General features: G+C 41.3%; 1 protein-coding gene across 1 annotated transcript in view; it reads right to left on the reverse strand.

Annotated features, from left to right (window-relative positions):
• Window positions 1–13,582, reverse strand: part of LOC310862953 (uncharacterized protein) — a gene marked incomplete at its 3' end in the record, with an annotated part of 14,761 nt that extends 1,179 nt beyond the window's left edge. The window contains exons 1-8 of the mRNA XM_083771075.1: window positions 13,546–13,582; window positions 8,046–8,094; window positions 5,811–5,862; window positions 5,062–5,112; window positions 4,276–4,347; window positions 1,883–2,086; window positions 1,125–1,429; window positions 812–982 (exon numbers count right to left, since the gene is read on the reverse strand). Coding sequence (XP_083627201.1) covers window positions 812–982; window positions 1,125–1,429; window positions 1,883–2,086; window positions 4,276–4,347; window positions 5,062–5,112; window positions 5,811–5,862; window positions 8,046–8,094; window positions 13,546–13,561 — 920 coding nt within the window. The 5' untranslated portion in view covers window positions 13,562–13,582. The remainder of the gene's footprint in view (window positions 1–811; window positions 983–1,124; window positions 1,430–1,882; window positions 2,087–4,275; window positions 4,348–5,061; window positions 5,113–5,810; window positions 5,863–8,045; window positions 8,095–13,545) is intronic.
• Between the last annotated feature and the right edge of the window lie 3,896 nt (window positions 13,583–17,478).

Below are 17,478 nucleotides of genomic sequence, written 5' to 3' on the forward strand. Positions count from 1 at the left end.
AGAAAAAACAAAACCCACATGATGAATTAATCCAAAGAAAGACTGGGAAACAGAAAATATCTCTGCTGTCGGGCACAAACCAACTATGTCCAAAATATGACTTACTTTTTAATACAACACATACACTGCCTCATAAAGTTGGTATGGTGACTTTAAACATTGTCAGATACTTGAATGTGTTCTTATACTATCATCACTTTGCCCAAATACAGCTCAATGTGTTCTTATATTATCATCACTTTACCCAAATACAGCTCAATGTGTTCTTATATTATCACCACTTTACCCAAATACAGCTCAATGTGTTCTTATATTATCATCACTTTACCCCAAATACAGCTCAATGTGTTTCTTATATTATCATCACTTTACCCAAATACAGCTCAATGTGTTCTATTATCATCACTTTACCCAAATACAGCTCAATGTGTTCTTATATTATCATCACTTTACCCAAATACAGCTCAATGTGTTCTTATATTATAATCACTTTACCCAAATACAGCTCAATGTGTTCTTATATTATAATCACTTTACCCAAATACAGCTGAATGTGTTCTATAATAATCATCACTTTACCCCAAATACAGCTCAAGTGGAGCTAGGTTTTTAATGTGGAGCTGGTTGTTTTGATTGGATTAGAATGATTATGAAAGTCAGACGGGAAGTTAGGTGGTTTGACCGAAAGTTTGAGGATCCAATGGAGTTAGGAGGTTTAGTCAGCAGTGCTTTTTAATACTTTTCATTTGTTCAATATGTGTTATTCTATAATAAAAGGACATACTGTACCTGAATCGGGTTGAATGGTGACCTCAGCACGTCTATCTGAGAGACTTCAATGTTCAGAGCAACTTGTGGCTGTTTCATTTCTGTTGAACCAAGACTGCAGAGCCTTTTCCAGCTGACGTTTCTGTAAGGGTGGTTCATCCTGTGGCCAACCCTGAACATCAACAAGACACCACACTCTTCCAGTCCCTTCAGCCTGAAAACACATTGTAAACACATCTACTTTATAGCATGGGGCAAACCTAGAACACACCACTGCTACAATGTAAAACGGCACAGATCAGATGCTTCCACGGTTTTTTTAATAGGTTAATGGGCCATTATTTTAGGATCAATACTTTACCACATTAAAAGCTGCTGGCATGGCGCCAGGTGACTGAGGACTCGGAGGCCGGTCTATCTGTGACTCTGAATTCACAGAGGTCAGAGGAGACGTCGGCGGATAGGACGGAGAGGTCGGTCCGTTGTCAGAACCATTCTTCCATCCAGGATTTACCTCCATCCTTCCTCCTCCACTCTGGTTCCATCCAGGATTTACCTCCATCCTTCCTCCTCCACTCTGGTTCCATCCAGGATTTACCTCCATCCTTCCTCCTCCACTCTGGTTCCATCCAGGATTTATCTCCATCCTTCCTCCTCCACTCTGAGCAAATTATACCACAGGTAAGTTCGAGGAAGCAATCTGATTGGTTGAAATAGCTCTCTACCAGTGATTCAAACGAGCATACGGTGGTGAAGAGCACGATCAAACTTAAATCAATAAAAAACAAAAGACCGCAAAAGACGTCATTGGCAGGGCAATTCTACAAATACCTTCTAAATCAGTAGTTCTCACACTTTCAGTAGACCCCCCCCCCCCCCAGAAGAGAAGATTTGGGTAAAGAAAAATCTAAATTACGGTAGGCTACTCAATAAATTTCAAACACTTTCAACTTGTTTCAAACATGTTAAAAAATAGCAGATGTACAAGCTTTTATATCTGCTATTTTTGAGAACTACTTTTCTAAATCCTGAGAGTTTTCTATCTTGCTATATTATACTGTATACTGTAAAGCTAAAATGACACAGATGCTTTCCCGAAGGATCAATTTTTTACCACATTATAAGCTGCTGGCATGGTGCCAGGTGACTGAGGAGGCCTGTCTGTCTGTGACTCTGAATTCACAGAGGTCGTAGAGGTCGGCGGATAGGACGGTCCGTTGTCAGAACCATTGTTCCATCCAGGATTTACCTCCATCCTTCCTCCTCCACTCTGGTTCCATCCAGGATTCATCTCCATCCTTCCTCCTCCACTCTGAGGCTGGAAGCAAATTATACCACAGGTAGTTTTGAGGAAGCAATCTGATTGGTTGAAATAGCTCTCTACCGGTGATTCAAACGAGCATCTCCACAGTCCACACCCTTAATCAAAACATATATATTAGGTCGTAGTGGCTACATCTGTCATAAAAATAATATGATCTTTTATCGAATAATATATATGTTGTATGTGGTATAATCGCAATATTACACTTGAGGACTTCTGTGCTGCTTACGGAACTCATCTATATCGGCTCGTTCCTGTCCGCAACGCAGGCGTGCCATTAATGACGGTAACGCACACCCTCTCCGTGTAATGTTGCTTAAACAACAATGAGAAACACCCATTGCCAAACTGTTCACATTAACACATTCACACAACACAACAATTCATTCCACCGCCACTGACAGTCTTTTCAGTGCATACTCTCATATTTTGAAGACCAAAAGGGCCGTGAACTGGAAGTAAACAACGGCTGTGTAAAGTGCCGTGCAATCGTGATTTAATTCACCCGAAACCGAAACGTACGTTTTTTAAACGCGATCATCAACACTTTAGTTATGGGCCGTGAATAAAGCTTGTTTTGACCAAAAAACGCAATCTGGTTAAAGAATCCGAGATAAATGCATATTTAAAAAATAATCTGTTTACATGGAGGCGGATGGAGCAAACTTTTTCACTTCCGGTTAATTTCCTGTTTACTCGGTCGCCGATTCATACGGTGGTGAAGAGCACGATCAAACTTAAATCAATAACAAAACAAAAGACCGCAAAAGACGTCATTGGCAGGGCGATTCTACAAATACCTTCTAAATCAGTAATTCTCACACTTTCAGTAGACCCCCACCCCCAGAAGAGAAGATTTGGGTAAAGAAAAATCTAAATTACGGTAGGCTACCCTAATAATAGGGTTTTACTCACTGTATTGGCTGAAAGCGGTTTTTGATTGATTGATTGAAATATTTATTAACAGTTTGTAGAATTTACAGTACATTTTAAGCACAAACTCAATACAAAGACTGTCAACTGTGAGTGGACGACCAAATTAAGCATTACACTTGTTTACAACAGGGTCCACATTGTTCAATTCATCAAAACATTTAAAGACATACAAACATTTAGAGACATACAAATAGACATTTCTATGTAGCTAAATTCATCATATGGGAAGCAAAAAAGGGAAAAGATACAATATACAGTGAGGGAAAATGGGGTGGGGGGGTGGGGGGGATTCAGATTTTACAGAGGCCAGTTTCGAATTGCAGCCATCCGTAGGTGCCCTTTGAGAGCGGTTTTGAAGGAGTCAAGGGATTCACATGTCTTAATGACTGTTGGTAGGGCGTTCCACATTTTGGTGGCATAGGAGCGAAAAGAATTTAGTCCCTTGTTTGTGCCGAATCTGGGTTGTACATGGTTTGTTGCACTCCCTCGGTGTTGTGGGTGTGGACTTCGTTTACATTAAGGAAGTATTTAGACAGGTACATGGGTATCTTGGTGGTGTATCGAATCTTGTGGACCAGACCCATTGCAAGATGCTGTACTCTGTCGACGACCCTAAGCCATCCCAGCCTGTCAAAGTGGGCAGGGGTGAGGTGGGTTCGGGGGGTGAGGCCAAGTAGGAGCCTGACCAGTTTGTTTTGGGAGGTCTGGAGCCTTGTTTTAAGGGCCTTTGAGGTGCTGTGGTACCAAGAGGTGGATGCATAGTCAAAGAAACCTTGTACGAGGGCTCCTGTTAAGGTCTTCAAGGTGTTTTTGCTGACCAGTGAGGAGATCCTGTAAAGGAATCTTGTTCTTTGATTGACTTTTTTGATTACGTAGGGGTTGAGAGACAATGATAGGGTTTTACTCACCACTGTATTGGCTGAAAGCGGTAGGGGTTGGGAGAAAATAATAGGGTTTTACTCACCACTGTATTGGTCGGAAAGCGGTAGGGGTTGAGAGACAATAAAAGGGTTTAACTCACCAGTGTATTGGTCGGAAAGCGGTAGGGGTTGCGAGACAATAATAGGGTTTTACTCACCACTGTATTGGCTGAAAGCGGTAGGGGTTGAGAGACAATGATAGGGTTTTACTCACCACTGTATTGGTCGGAAAGCGGTAGGGGTTGAGAGACAATAATAGGGTTATACTCACCACTGTATCGGCTGAAAGCGGTAGGGGTTGGGAGACAATGATAGGGTTTTACTCACCACTGTATTGGCTGAAAGCGGTCTGGGTTGGGAGGAGACGATAGGAGGAGGATCCACACTTGACCCTGCAATCTAAAGAAAGATAGTAGATGTCACTGTAGGGCCTACTAAATGGTCAACTGAAATGGAGGCTTGATGGTAAATGTTTACAGAGAACTTATAACAGACAGATATCTACCCTGAGAGCATTTATAACAGACAGATATCTACCCTGAGAGCATTTATAACAGACAGATATCTACCCTGAGAGCATTTATAACAGACATGAATCTACCATGAGAGCATTTATAACAGACAGATATCTACCCTGAGAGCATTTATAACAGACAGATATCTACCCTGAGAGCATTTATAACAGACATGAATCTACCATGAGAGCATTTATAACAGACATGAATCTACCCTGAGAGCATTTATAACAGACAGATATCTACCCTGAGAGCATTTATAACAGACATGAATCTACCCTGAGAGCATTTATAACAGACATGAATCTACCCTGAGAGCATTTATAACAGACATGAATCTACCATGAGAGCATTTATAACAGACTGATATCTACCCTGAGAGCATTTATAACAGACAGATATCTACCATGAGAGCATTTATAACAGACTGATATCTACCCTGAGAGCATTTATAACAGACAGATATCTACCCTGAGAGCATTTATAACAGACATGAATCTACCATGAGAGCATTTATAACAGACAGATATCTACCCTGAGAGCATTTATAACAGACAGATATCTACCCTGAGAGCATTTATAACAGACATGTATCTACCATGAGAGCATTCCGGTCTGGGGCAGTCTGATGTTGTTGGCCTGAATCCTCCTGTACCAAACAACCACAAACAGTCGTAAAAGGTCAACAAATCAAACCTTTGGCTGATATGCAGCAGCATGTTGATGTGGATATCAAATAACTAAGGTCCGTTCTTCTGAAGACTAGTAATGTTTTTAACATGCACTGCATGGTGTTGTTTCAATGCAATATTATTTAAATGGTCAAATTAAATCTCTTCTGGACTAATATACTACCAGTAAGACGCCTGAGGGCAAGAGAATGGGGGGTCAGATCAACATATCCGCAAACTGGGTGACAGTAGACTGCTGGGCGAGCACTGGTGCTTTGGCATGGGGGGTCAGATCAACATATGGAATTAATTCTGTACTGGCCAAATATGGAGCGTGTCTTGAATGTACAGGGTTTGATGAGGTCAGATCAACATATGGAATGTCAGAACAGATCAGCTCCATATATGGAGATCTAAGGGTGGCAGCGGGGGCAGTGGGGCTGGGCCTTAATTTCCGGGCCTGTTGAGAACAGGCCCGGCTGCCGGGCGCAGCTGCACAAATTACTTTGTGGCAGGCCCGTCTAGAGTTTAAATGGACAGGTATCAGTCAAAAGGGAGACATCGAAGAGGAAGGATGGATGGGAAAGGATCAACATATGTGTGTCAGAACAGGTCAGCTCCATATATGGAGATCTAAGGGTTTGAGGACAGATGTAGAGTTGCTGCCACCACTCACAGTATCCATGGCGTCATCAACTTCATCATGACTGCTGGACATATTGATAAGCCTTTAAGAAAGACAACAATTGTGAGGTCATTAGTAATAATAATAATAATAATAATAATACAACTTTATATAAACTTTGCATAGATTGTTTTCTTTGTATTTCAAATAAAAGTGAAATACAAATAAATGGGGTTTAATACAATTAGAATTAAGGATATAAAACATAAAAGCAACTTTGCAGAAATACATTTTAAGAAGGGATTTAAAGCAGACATGGCATGGCGTTCCAAAGTGTACAAAGTGGACTTTGGAACGTTCCTTTGCCCGAGGAAGGATCTGTAGTGGCTACGACGAGTTATAGGAGGAGAGAGTATCTGAAATGTAGGTCGGAACCATAAAAGACCACATCTGGCTAGGCCTGCACCTAATCGTAATTATTTAAGATAGATAATCACACAATAGCAGAAATAGTTGATCAACATGCTTACAACATGTCACAAAGTGACGTTTTGTAAGCTATTTTGAAAATTGCTTGGAAAGAATATAGCCTATAGTTTATGAACTTAAATAAAATTGCATTGTAATTGTAAATAATAAAGACAATACAATTTGCATGCTATAGGCATTAAGCTACTAAATCAATTATATCTAAGCTAAAATCAATATCAGTATTCTGTATTAAACGGCAGGAAAAAAAGGACGAAGAAAGGCGCAACAGTTTTCTCAGTGCTTCAGTATTAAACGGCAGGCCACATTAAGTAAAGGTAAAGGCTGCATGTGGCTTGACTAGGGTTTGACTGGATTACTACAATCTGACCATAATTATTTGGTGCACTGTCCCACCTTGTGGAGAGGGGGTCTTACTGAGACAACATTGAAAGACACATATACACATAAAAAACACCTGCCTGCCTGTCTGTCTTTGGGTGTCTATGCGCGGCCAAAAGCCACTGTCTGTTTTTAGACAGCTGGTGGATGGAAATGAAGCTCCACCCACGCGGAAGATTGCCGGCGTTGGCCAGATTCCCGGAAAAGCTTGCCCCAGCGGCATTCTTCTGCGTGGGTGGAGCTTCATTTCCATCCACCAACTGTCTAAAAACCAGGAAGAGACGCCGGCAGGCTTTTGGCCGCGCATGGAACTATGGAAGTTCATGTGTGCCTGCGCTATCTCTGTCTGCACTCTGCCATGTGAGAACTTATTTGTTGTGTCCTTTTTTTCCAATAGGCCTACCAATTTGTACAGCATGACTTTGGCTGTATATATTCTTTATAATTTATTATAATGATTAGGAATTATTATTATAATGATTAGGAATAAATTTTCCTTTTGTGCAAACTGTGTCTATGGCTGAATAAGACTGTATATTTTAACATGAATCATAATGGTTGGCCTACAGAGCCAAATATTTTCTAAGGTTGAGAACCACTGATTTAACCATATTTCTGTTTTCCTTTAATTAATTTCATAAGTTCAACAAGAATCAACATTATTGTCTGGTTATCAATGGTACAACTTGTATGTTTCATTAAACAAGAGTTTTGCTTAAAAGTAATCCAAATGTAACTGAAAGTAACCCCCCTACTTCATGTGGTAATCGGATTTGTTACTGATAATTTTTTTTGCAAGTAACCAGGCTCCCCAACCCTGCCTATATATAAACTTACTTATATATTTAGCTAACCTATATGTGCACAATCTTGCTCAGAGACTTTCGATTATGCCAACCAGCCATAAAAAGGTTATTTGATCCCCATTAGCCTTGGATTACAAGACGGACACGGTCGTGAGTGACAGAAGTCTTGTATCAAGACTATGAGATGGATCCCTTCTGATTTTAAACCAAATACGAATGCCATTTTAATTATTATTATTAACTTAGTCTATCGTTTGGTCTATATTCTGAAAACATCATACTCTAATTGAGTATTTAGATGACTATTATTATTGTAATTACATGTAGGAGACTCACTCAGTCACTGTGTCCGTACTCCGTGGTGTTCCACAACTTCCTGATAAATGAAAGTGAAACTGCATACACTACAGTCTTGAAACACATGACTGTCTGTACAATACACCAGTGACGACCCTAGCGTTGACTCCCATTGTAACAATGGAATGTGGAAGTGCTCATTCTAACTCAATGGGATCAGATAGTTCCAATGTTTTGAACTACGGCGAGATCAAAGCGTGTCGCCACTCTCTTACACCTACCGACCATTATACTCTAGTCTAGTCTATGCTACCGACAGGCTACACGACGAGGCAGGAATGAACGCAGTCCAGCAGGGGGCACTGTAACACAGGGGAAACAACACACACTGTATCTCGAGAGCAGTTATGAGTTGAACACATTTCATTCATTCATTCATTGACTATTTGCAGGAAAAAAAGCACAGGAGAGTACAGTCTTATTGACTTAAACCTAAGAAAGCCTATTTCTCAATTAATCGAAAAAACATTGATTGGTTGTTTGTTTGATTGATTGATTCATTACTTTATTAACAGTTTGCTAAATAGTACAGTAGTAAAAGTATACAATGATACAGGAAAGGTCGGCACCAAAATATGCTCGACACTAGTGGAAAAGTGGCCACTGTGGGTGTGGTGGGGGAAGAGAGTGGGCACCTAAACAGCGTTGGCAGGGCACAGGGACAACTGGGCACTTCAGAAGAGTGGCACTATGGGAAATGTGGGCACCACATTCTGAGATGCCTTAGCTTGCATCACCCATTAGTGGTTATATTTTAAAGATACGGTAATCATAATATACAGTATGACAGGCACGACTGACCTCGGAAGAGTGGGCACCAGGGGAAATCCGGGCACCAAAACAGGAATATTTCTAAGCCCCGTTCCGACCGGCCAAAGCTGGAAATGAAAGCAAAGCTGAACTCATTTCAAAGCTGCTTTTTTTTGAGAAAGTGGGCGTGTACAAGGTACCTGTCACTCAAGCTGGCTTGAGCTGAGAGAAAACAGGCAGTTTAAGCAGATGCGCAATTGGTTTATTAGTGTGGTTGCCCGAATGGGCAACCAGACTCTTGTAACTGTGACACTTTATTATTATTTTCTCACTGGAGTAGTCTTTATTTTGACGCTTTATACCTCCCACACTGTACGCTGTACGCACTTGAGCCATATGTCAAATTGACCGGAAAAATCGGGAATCGTGTGCTTGTATTTTGTTAAGAGAAATGTTGTATAGTTTAATTGATATGAATTTATTAGTGAATTAAATTTCCCCATTGACATGAATGGGAAAAGGCAAAAATTCACATAAAAGTATTTGTTCCTCGGAGACTGTAATCACTATAGTTACAAAACTTTTAGGGATATTTCAACATTATCACTAAAATTATTTAACCCTAAAATTTTATCGGTCGGCCTCATGGTGGCGCTATAACAGCCCACTTTACCTTTTGGCTTATAACTCTTGAACCGTAGGTCGTAAAATCAAAATTATTTTTCCCCTGGATTCCTTGGGTCATGACGCATCTCCCCATATAGGCCACGCCCATTTCCGCCATGATAGATTTTCCGCCATTTTGAATTTTGTCCAAAACACACTTTTTGCTTTTCCTCCTACAGATTTCGTCCAAATCTCACAGAAATCGGCACACGTGATCTCTGGACCCATCCAATTAAAACTGAGCCGCAGAATTTTGAAAGTGCGTATCGTTCGGCCGTAATCGTCTTCCGAAGTTAGTAGGAGGGGCCTATATCACAAACAATGCCATAAATCACGAACGGAATGTCCAATCCATCCCAAATTTCAATCACATGTCCGGGGTGGTTCAATCAACCAAGTTCTAAAAGCAATTCCATTTTCATCCATAGGGGGCGCCGCAAATGCGAGAAATGTAACCGTTTGTCGCAAAAACATGAATTTCGGGGGTCAAATCCCCTCCGAATGACTTACGCATGATCTAAGGCGTGACTTGAAATTGTAATTGGCTGGCAATACTAGTGGGAGGGGCATATGTAAGCCACTGCGGCAACCACACTCTGCAATTTTTTAAAATTGTGAATTTTCTAGTTGCGTTCATGTAGGCCTATCGATGAACCTCATAGCAAAAGTTGAAAGACAGTAGATAGCCTATGTTTATAGATAGATAAAACACAATCCCCCCCCCCGTGTGTGTGTGTGTGTGTGTGTGTGTGTGTGTGTGTGTGTGTGTGTGTGTGTGTGTGTGTGTGTGTGTGTGCGCGCGAGAGAGATCAATATAATATTATATCAGTTGAATGATATGCATGCGGACATCCATGATCCTCCGACTGTAAATGATAATGTGAAAAATCTAATTAATTATACATCATTTGGAAGTCCCTGACATGAGAAAAACTGGATTAAACTGATATGAACTAAATGATATGATACTGACCATGACACTGACATGATACTGACCATGATACTGACATGATACTGACCATGATACTGACATGATACTGACCATGATACTGACATGATACTGACCATGATACTGACATGATACTGACCATGATACTGACATGATACTGGCCATGATACTGACATGATACTGACCATGATACTGACATGATACTGGCCATGATACTGACATGATACTGAAAATAAAAATAAGTAAATAAATAAAATAATAAATAAATAAAATAATAAATAAATAAAATAATAAATAAATAAATAGTTGTGAAAGTTATTAATTAATTAAATTAAAGTATGCCTAGCCTACTAGTTGGCACAATGATTTATTTATTTATTTATATTATATTTATATTATTTATATTTTTTTTTTTATTATTATTTATATTAATATAAATATTATTATTTATATATATATATATATATTTTTTTTATCATGTCAGTATCATGGTCAGTATCATGTCAGTATCATGGTCAGTATCATGTCAGTATCATGTCAGTATCATGGTCAGTATCATGTCAGTGTCATGTTAGTATCATGGTCAGTATCATGGTCAGTATCATGTCAGTATCATGTCAGTATCATGGTAGTATCATGTCAGTATCATGTCAGTATCATGGCCAGTATCATGTCAGTATCATGTCAGTATCATGGTCAGTATCATGGCCAGTATCATGTCAGTATCATGTCAGTATCATGGTCAGTATCATGGTCAGTATCATGGTCAGTATCATGTCAGTATCATGGCAGTATCATGGTCAGTATCATGTCAGTATCATGTCAGTATCATGTCAGTATCATGGTCAGTATCATGTCAGTATCATGACAGTATCATGTCAGTATCATGTCAGTATCATGGTCAGTATCATGTCAGTATCATGTCAGTATCATGTCAGTATCATGGTCAGTATCATGTCAGTATCATGTCAGTATCATGTCAGTATCATGGCCAGTATCATGTCAGTATCATGTCAGTATCATATAATTTAGTTCATATCAGTTTAATCCAGTTTTTCTCATGTCAGGGACTTCCAAATGATGTATAATTAATTAGATTTTTCACATTATCATTTACAGTCGGAGGATCATGGATGTCCGCATGCATATCATTCAACTGATTATTATTATAATATTATAATTATAATATTATATTGATCTCTCTCGCGCGCACACACACACACACACACACACACACACACACACACATACACACACACACACACACACACACACGGGGGGATTGTGTTTTATCTATCTATAAACATAGGCTATCTACTGTCTTTCAACTTTTGCTATGAGGTTCATCGATAGGCCTACATGAACGCAATAAACCAATTGAAATGATTCCCTCAAATAAATCTAATCTATATGCCATTGGTTTATCGATTCAGAACGCAGCAAACCAATCACAAAACACGTGCAACATATTGCATAAATAAAGGTATGATTCACGGTGCCCATGTTTCAACAATCAACATAGCTACCGACCGACACACACACACACACACACACACACACACACACACACACGACGACCGGCACATGACAGGTCGGATCAGGGATGTCCGCGCGCATGCATATCGATATCATACAACTGATATAATATAAATTATTGATCTCTCTCTCGCGCGCACACACACACACACACACACACACACACACACACACACACACACACACACACACACACACACACACACACGTGTCCCCGTGTCGGGCGCTCAATATCACACACACACACACACACACACACACACACACACATACGACGACCGGCTGAGAGCGGGCGTCTCCTCCCCTCTTCTCGGCAAATGTTTGGCCACTTTGGGGGAAAACTCCGACACCGGTTGGAACTATATTGTTTAATTGTTTTTCCATCTATCGATCTATATCTGCTAATTCATCAGCCGTGTGTGTGTGTGCACTGTTTAGTCCACATTCAGCGACGGACAGCGCCGTTCTGGACTGGGCAGTAGTCCGCAACTCCGCATGAATGGCTTCGATGAGAACCGGGGCGGGGGCGTGAATGCAGGAACTATTCTCCCCAGAAAAAGTATCAATCCACTGGGAACACGGAACACAACCTGTTTTCACCGCTTCGACAACTTTTTTCTCATATAAACTTTAATTTCTATCGATAAAATCGGCTATGGAGATGCCAAATATCCTTTCATATTTCATATAAAGCCCATATTTAAAAAGTATATTTTTTTATTCGGAGAATCGCAGTGGACAGCTTTTGCAGGGCCTTTTCCTTTTGTGAAATGATCTCAACTCCGCCCCCTCAAACCACGCTGTGCTCTGATTGGCTACACGCAGCTTTGAAAAGCTCCAGCGTTCAGCTCCAGCTTTCAAGTTGAGTTTTGGTGAGCATGAAAGCAAAGCAAAAAAAAAAAAGCTGTTCATTCCAAGCTTCAAAGCTCAAAAGCTGCTCTGCATAGAGATAACATGGGACCACGAAGCCAAAGCAGAAGCTAGCTTGGGCGGTGGAAACGGGGCTGGCGTTGTCCACAGAACGCGCTGTCTGCTAGGCTATGTGTATTACTGGAATGCAACTACATTCAGATGTAGTTTCACTGAGGTACCGTCAGACAAAGTCCAGTTTTACTGAAAGGTGCCCAGTCTTCCCCCCATAAGGATCTTCCTGGTGCCCACTCTGTGCCTGCTTTTTCTCACCCCAAGTGCCCACTACTCTTCTCTAGTGCCCAGTCTTTCCAAAACAAATAGTGCCCAGATTTCCCTACTCATAGTGCCCACCTTTCAAATCAATATGGTTATTTAATAGTCAAACTGATCCCGGGGTAGATAGGCCTAATTAATTCATCAATTGTAGGAAATTAAAAGCAAATTTCCATAGAATCAGACACCATTTTGTGAGAATAAATGATATACTGAAGTCCCGTGAAAAAGAGGTTAAAAGCGTTTAAAGGAATGAAACGGGTAAAATGCTTGATACAAAATAAAAAATAAAACTATGGAAAATGCATGTCAATATGTGATCTGCTTGTTGTGCCTTTTTGATAATCGACTGGTCACGTGACGTCTGGACAGAGTCAGGAAGTGGAACTCTGCGGCTGTGTTTACATCTCTACTGTCCAGGTAAACTATTAAACACTAAATGCTCGTTCATTATTTAATATGTTATAGTTAAATATTTGTTTGATTAACATTCTGACCTAATATTAAGATGTTAATGTTTGTTTTGTAAGTCTTTAAATGGGTTTTACAGTGGCACCATGCTTTGTACTAGTCTAGTACAAAGGGTCTTGGTCTATACTAGCCATAGCGGTTCACAGACTTCACACATGACGCTCGTACTTCACGACTATGCTACCAATAGTCATACTTATTCTTAGACACATTCGAGTTTTAGACTCAAAAATGTAGACTCTCGTAGATGTATTTGTCGATTCTGACATTTTCAATCCAAAGACTTATAACCTTTGGTGTGTAGAGCGAAACCCCCTGCCTGTGTACCCTCCTCCTCCTGTATGTCCTGTATCCCTGCCCTCAAAGTAACTCTGAACATGTACAAATGCTAAATCTAATGTGCTTTCCTGGTTGCCCTACCTGTCCGATTCTCCGGGAAGGTTCGGAAACCCGGAGGTCTGTAGTTTTAAATAAAAATGTGTTTTAATCCACTCGGTCTCGGAATCTGTCATCCATCTTGGATCTGTCCTACATTACAATTGCGCAACAGCGTCCCTGGCGGTCAGGGTTGCGCAGCTAGTTGCACTAATTTGGGGAGACCAGGACAGATCCAAGATGGATGATTTGATTGATTGATTGAAGTATTGAAGTTGATTGAAGTTTGCAGAATTACAAAAAGCCTGCCGCTGGCTCCCATTTGTTGAAGAGACTGCATCTATACATTTTCAAATTATATTGTTATTATTATTATGCTTAAATTATCGCTTTGGCTAAATCGCTGAATCTCGCGGATAAAGTAGGCTATGTACATATAACTACAGGCATTCATAACTACAGACATTAATATAGCCTATCGCATAGGATTGTACAATTCTATAGCCTACATTTAACAAACAAGCTTGATTGACATTTGTAAATGGGTCAATACAAAAACTGCTACGAGGATTTAAAAAAAGCACTAAGACTTGTTTACATCAGGTATAAAGTAAAAGGAAAACATGACATGACAACCGTATGGAAAAAGGGGCAGAAGAACTGGGAGGCGGAGGCATGGGGGGTGCGCTGCCGAGAGCAGTGTCTTCGCGACTGGGGGGCTGGCGAGCACTGGGCCGGACTAATGGATTTTGGTTTAAATAGAGCTGATATAAGTCAGTCAACTGGGTTTGTGGGGAGGGGTACTTAAGGCTCATACATAGTCTGGATTTTCGGTGGTTAGGTGACCACCGAACTACAACATGACGCGAGCCGCGGTGAAGAGCAAACCACCGCCACCGCTCCAGCCCTTCTCTCTGTTTTTACCACCGCTCAACGTTATTTCAGCTCCGGTGGTCAGCTCACCACCGAAAATCCAGACTATGAATAGGCCTTAAGGTGGACTAGGCCTCCACCAGAAGGGGCTAAAGCCCCCCTGGAGCCGTCCCTGCACATGATATCTAATAGTCATGTGATGATGAAGAATATTTTTCGTATTCCATCCTGATTGGATAAGATGATTAACATCTAAAGTTTGCACGGGTGGCCTGTTTTAAACAAAATTCCACAAATCATGAACGCAGCATCCGACTGCAGTGCACTTTTTCTAGTTAATTTGTTTGTTTGCGTGTGCGTGTACTGTATAAAGCAGATGTCTACCAGTGATTCCTGTGACTTGGCAGCCCTGAGTGAAGACCTGAGCTCTGCTGCCCCCTGGAGGACTGCTGCTTGCATGACTCCCATCACCCTTGAGGATAACGACTACTGCACTAACGGTGAGTTCCACACACACAGGGGTGCTTGAGTGGAGCAGTGGTAAAGTGCCTTCCCATCACTGCGGAGGTTGTGGGTTTGAATCCACCGCGGTGCATCCAGCCTTGTTTAGCATATGAACACAATTGGCTCGTGTTTGGGGGAGGGAAGCCGGGCGGGGACTCGTGGAGGGTGATAATAAACTGCACATAATCAGTGGCGTGCACAGATGGACACTACGGTGTGCCCCTGGGGGTGCCCCCTGCCCTTTTCCCCCTTGAAAAATATGCCCTTTATTTGTACAGTGTACACTGTACACTACAGTATGCGGACCATGGTGACAATTCTTGATAAAAAGCTTCTATATTATTTATGCCCCAAAATCTATAAATCTCACACTATTAAGGCAACCGGCCGGTTCCACACGCTGCACAAGGTGCCCTTTTTATTTCACTTGAGCACCTGTCCCTCTAAATGTCTGCACGCCACTGCACATAATTCTGTCAGCAGGGTGTGTTGGGCGGGCGGAGTATTTCGCCAAACAGCCATATTTGTGCACCTCTCCTGTTCCAAAGTTGGTTTCTTAGATTGTAGATCGGCTATTTTCGCACTGCTATTTCTACAGCGGCTTGTAGATCGGACTAGGCTTGGGAGATATGACAAGATTTCGCCCGGCCATAATCCATCTCGCCCTCGTGTTTTTTCCGCCGACTTCACGCAGACCTTTTCTTGATTTTGTTTTACTGAGAATAAGGTTAGAAATAGGTTTAGGGTTAGGCATAGGTTTACTGATCTCACAAATCCAGGCAGTTGCTGTGTAAGGTTACAGACACACAGGAATGTATATTTTTATTTGCATCTGTCAGTCAAATATTGCTTTATTTTTGAGGGGCGCTAGCTTTGTGTGTATGAGCCGTATTTGTGTTTGTAGCACAGAATGTGATGATTTGATTGGTTGAGCACGTAATGTGATGTATGATGATACCAGCGCCCCTCACTTCACATAAGTGTGATTGTTAATATTTAGATCTATATTTGAACGTGGACTATTCATACCCTACTTGGTACACTACAGACACACACACACACACACACACACACACACACACACACACACACACACTTAACCACTTTAACTTTCATGTGTTTTGTTTTTTTATAGTCATATCTATAAGATTACAACACTTGTTGTTCGGCAATTTTTTCTATTTTCTTTTGTGAGAAACTTTTGTAGGAAAAAGTAGGACATTAATTTACAAAACGATATAATAAAAACATGCAAAATTGAAATGTGGAGATATGAGGTTTCTGCACAACAGCAACGATATGAACAGTTAATACTAATACATACTTGTACACAAAGTGACAAGAATGTGAAAATCACACCCGTGTGAAGTGAGTGGTGCAAATCCGGGGGGGGGGGGGGGGGGGGGTGGAGGTTCCAGTTATCGTGTGGGGGTCTCTCTACTGTACTGTCACTATACTGACCCACAGAAACGCACCCAGGGTGCCGGCCCGATTCCGGCGAGCCGCCCTGTGTCCGAAACGATTGAGAAATGACAGTTACCGTGTGGGGGTCCCTCTACTGTAGCCTCTACTCATGTACTGTACTGTACTGGCACACCCGAAATCGCCATATATACAGTTAATATGTGCATGTGTGTTTCTGTGTGTGTTAGGTTGCACACAGGTGGTGAAAAACGACCATGCTGTTTTCGTGCTAACTAACAAACTAATTAGTAGAATAAATCTGATAGAATCAGAAAATACATTGATTTGTTCTCAGCTGATCTTGCCTCCTCTCTCCTCCTCGTAGATCTCACACTGCTTCCTGTGTCTAAAGAGGTTTCCCCTAAACAGCAGCAGAGGAGTCCCAATCTGGTCCAGGTGGAACCACAACCTCCACAGATTAAAGAAGAACAGCAGGAAAGGAGTCCCAGTCTGGTCCAGGTGAAATTAGAACCTCCACAAATTAAAGATGAACAGCAGGAGATGAGTCCCATTCTGGTCCAGGTGAAGCTAGAACCTCCACAGATTAAGGAGTTACTTCAAAGACCAGAGGAGTCTGCAGAGTCATCGTTGACTTTACTAGCAGTGAAAAGTGAAGATGATGATGAAAACGGACAGACAGAGCCTGTAGCCAGCACCTCAACTGAACACATGAAAACACAAGCTTATATAGAGTACTGGGTACGATCACAACCAACTGGTGATGACCAGCTCCGCTCTTCACATTGTTCTGAATCTGACATTACTGAGGACAGTGACGACTGGACTTCACACTGTTCTGAATCTGACACTGAAGACCGTGATAAATGGAAGCCCAGTGATGATCAATCTGTTTTAAACACACTGATTGAACACAAGACTCATGTGGAAGGGCAAAGGTTGTCCCAAAACATGA

The sequence above is a fragment of the Protomyctophum parallelum genome, assembly GCF_964188405.1.
Source record: "Protomyctophum parallelum genome assembly, chromosome: 8".
Classification (NCBI taxonomy): domain Eukaryota; kingdom Metazoa; phylum Chordata; class Actinopteri; order Myctophiformes; family Myctophidae; genus Protomyctophum; species Protomyctophum parallelum.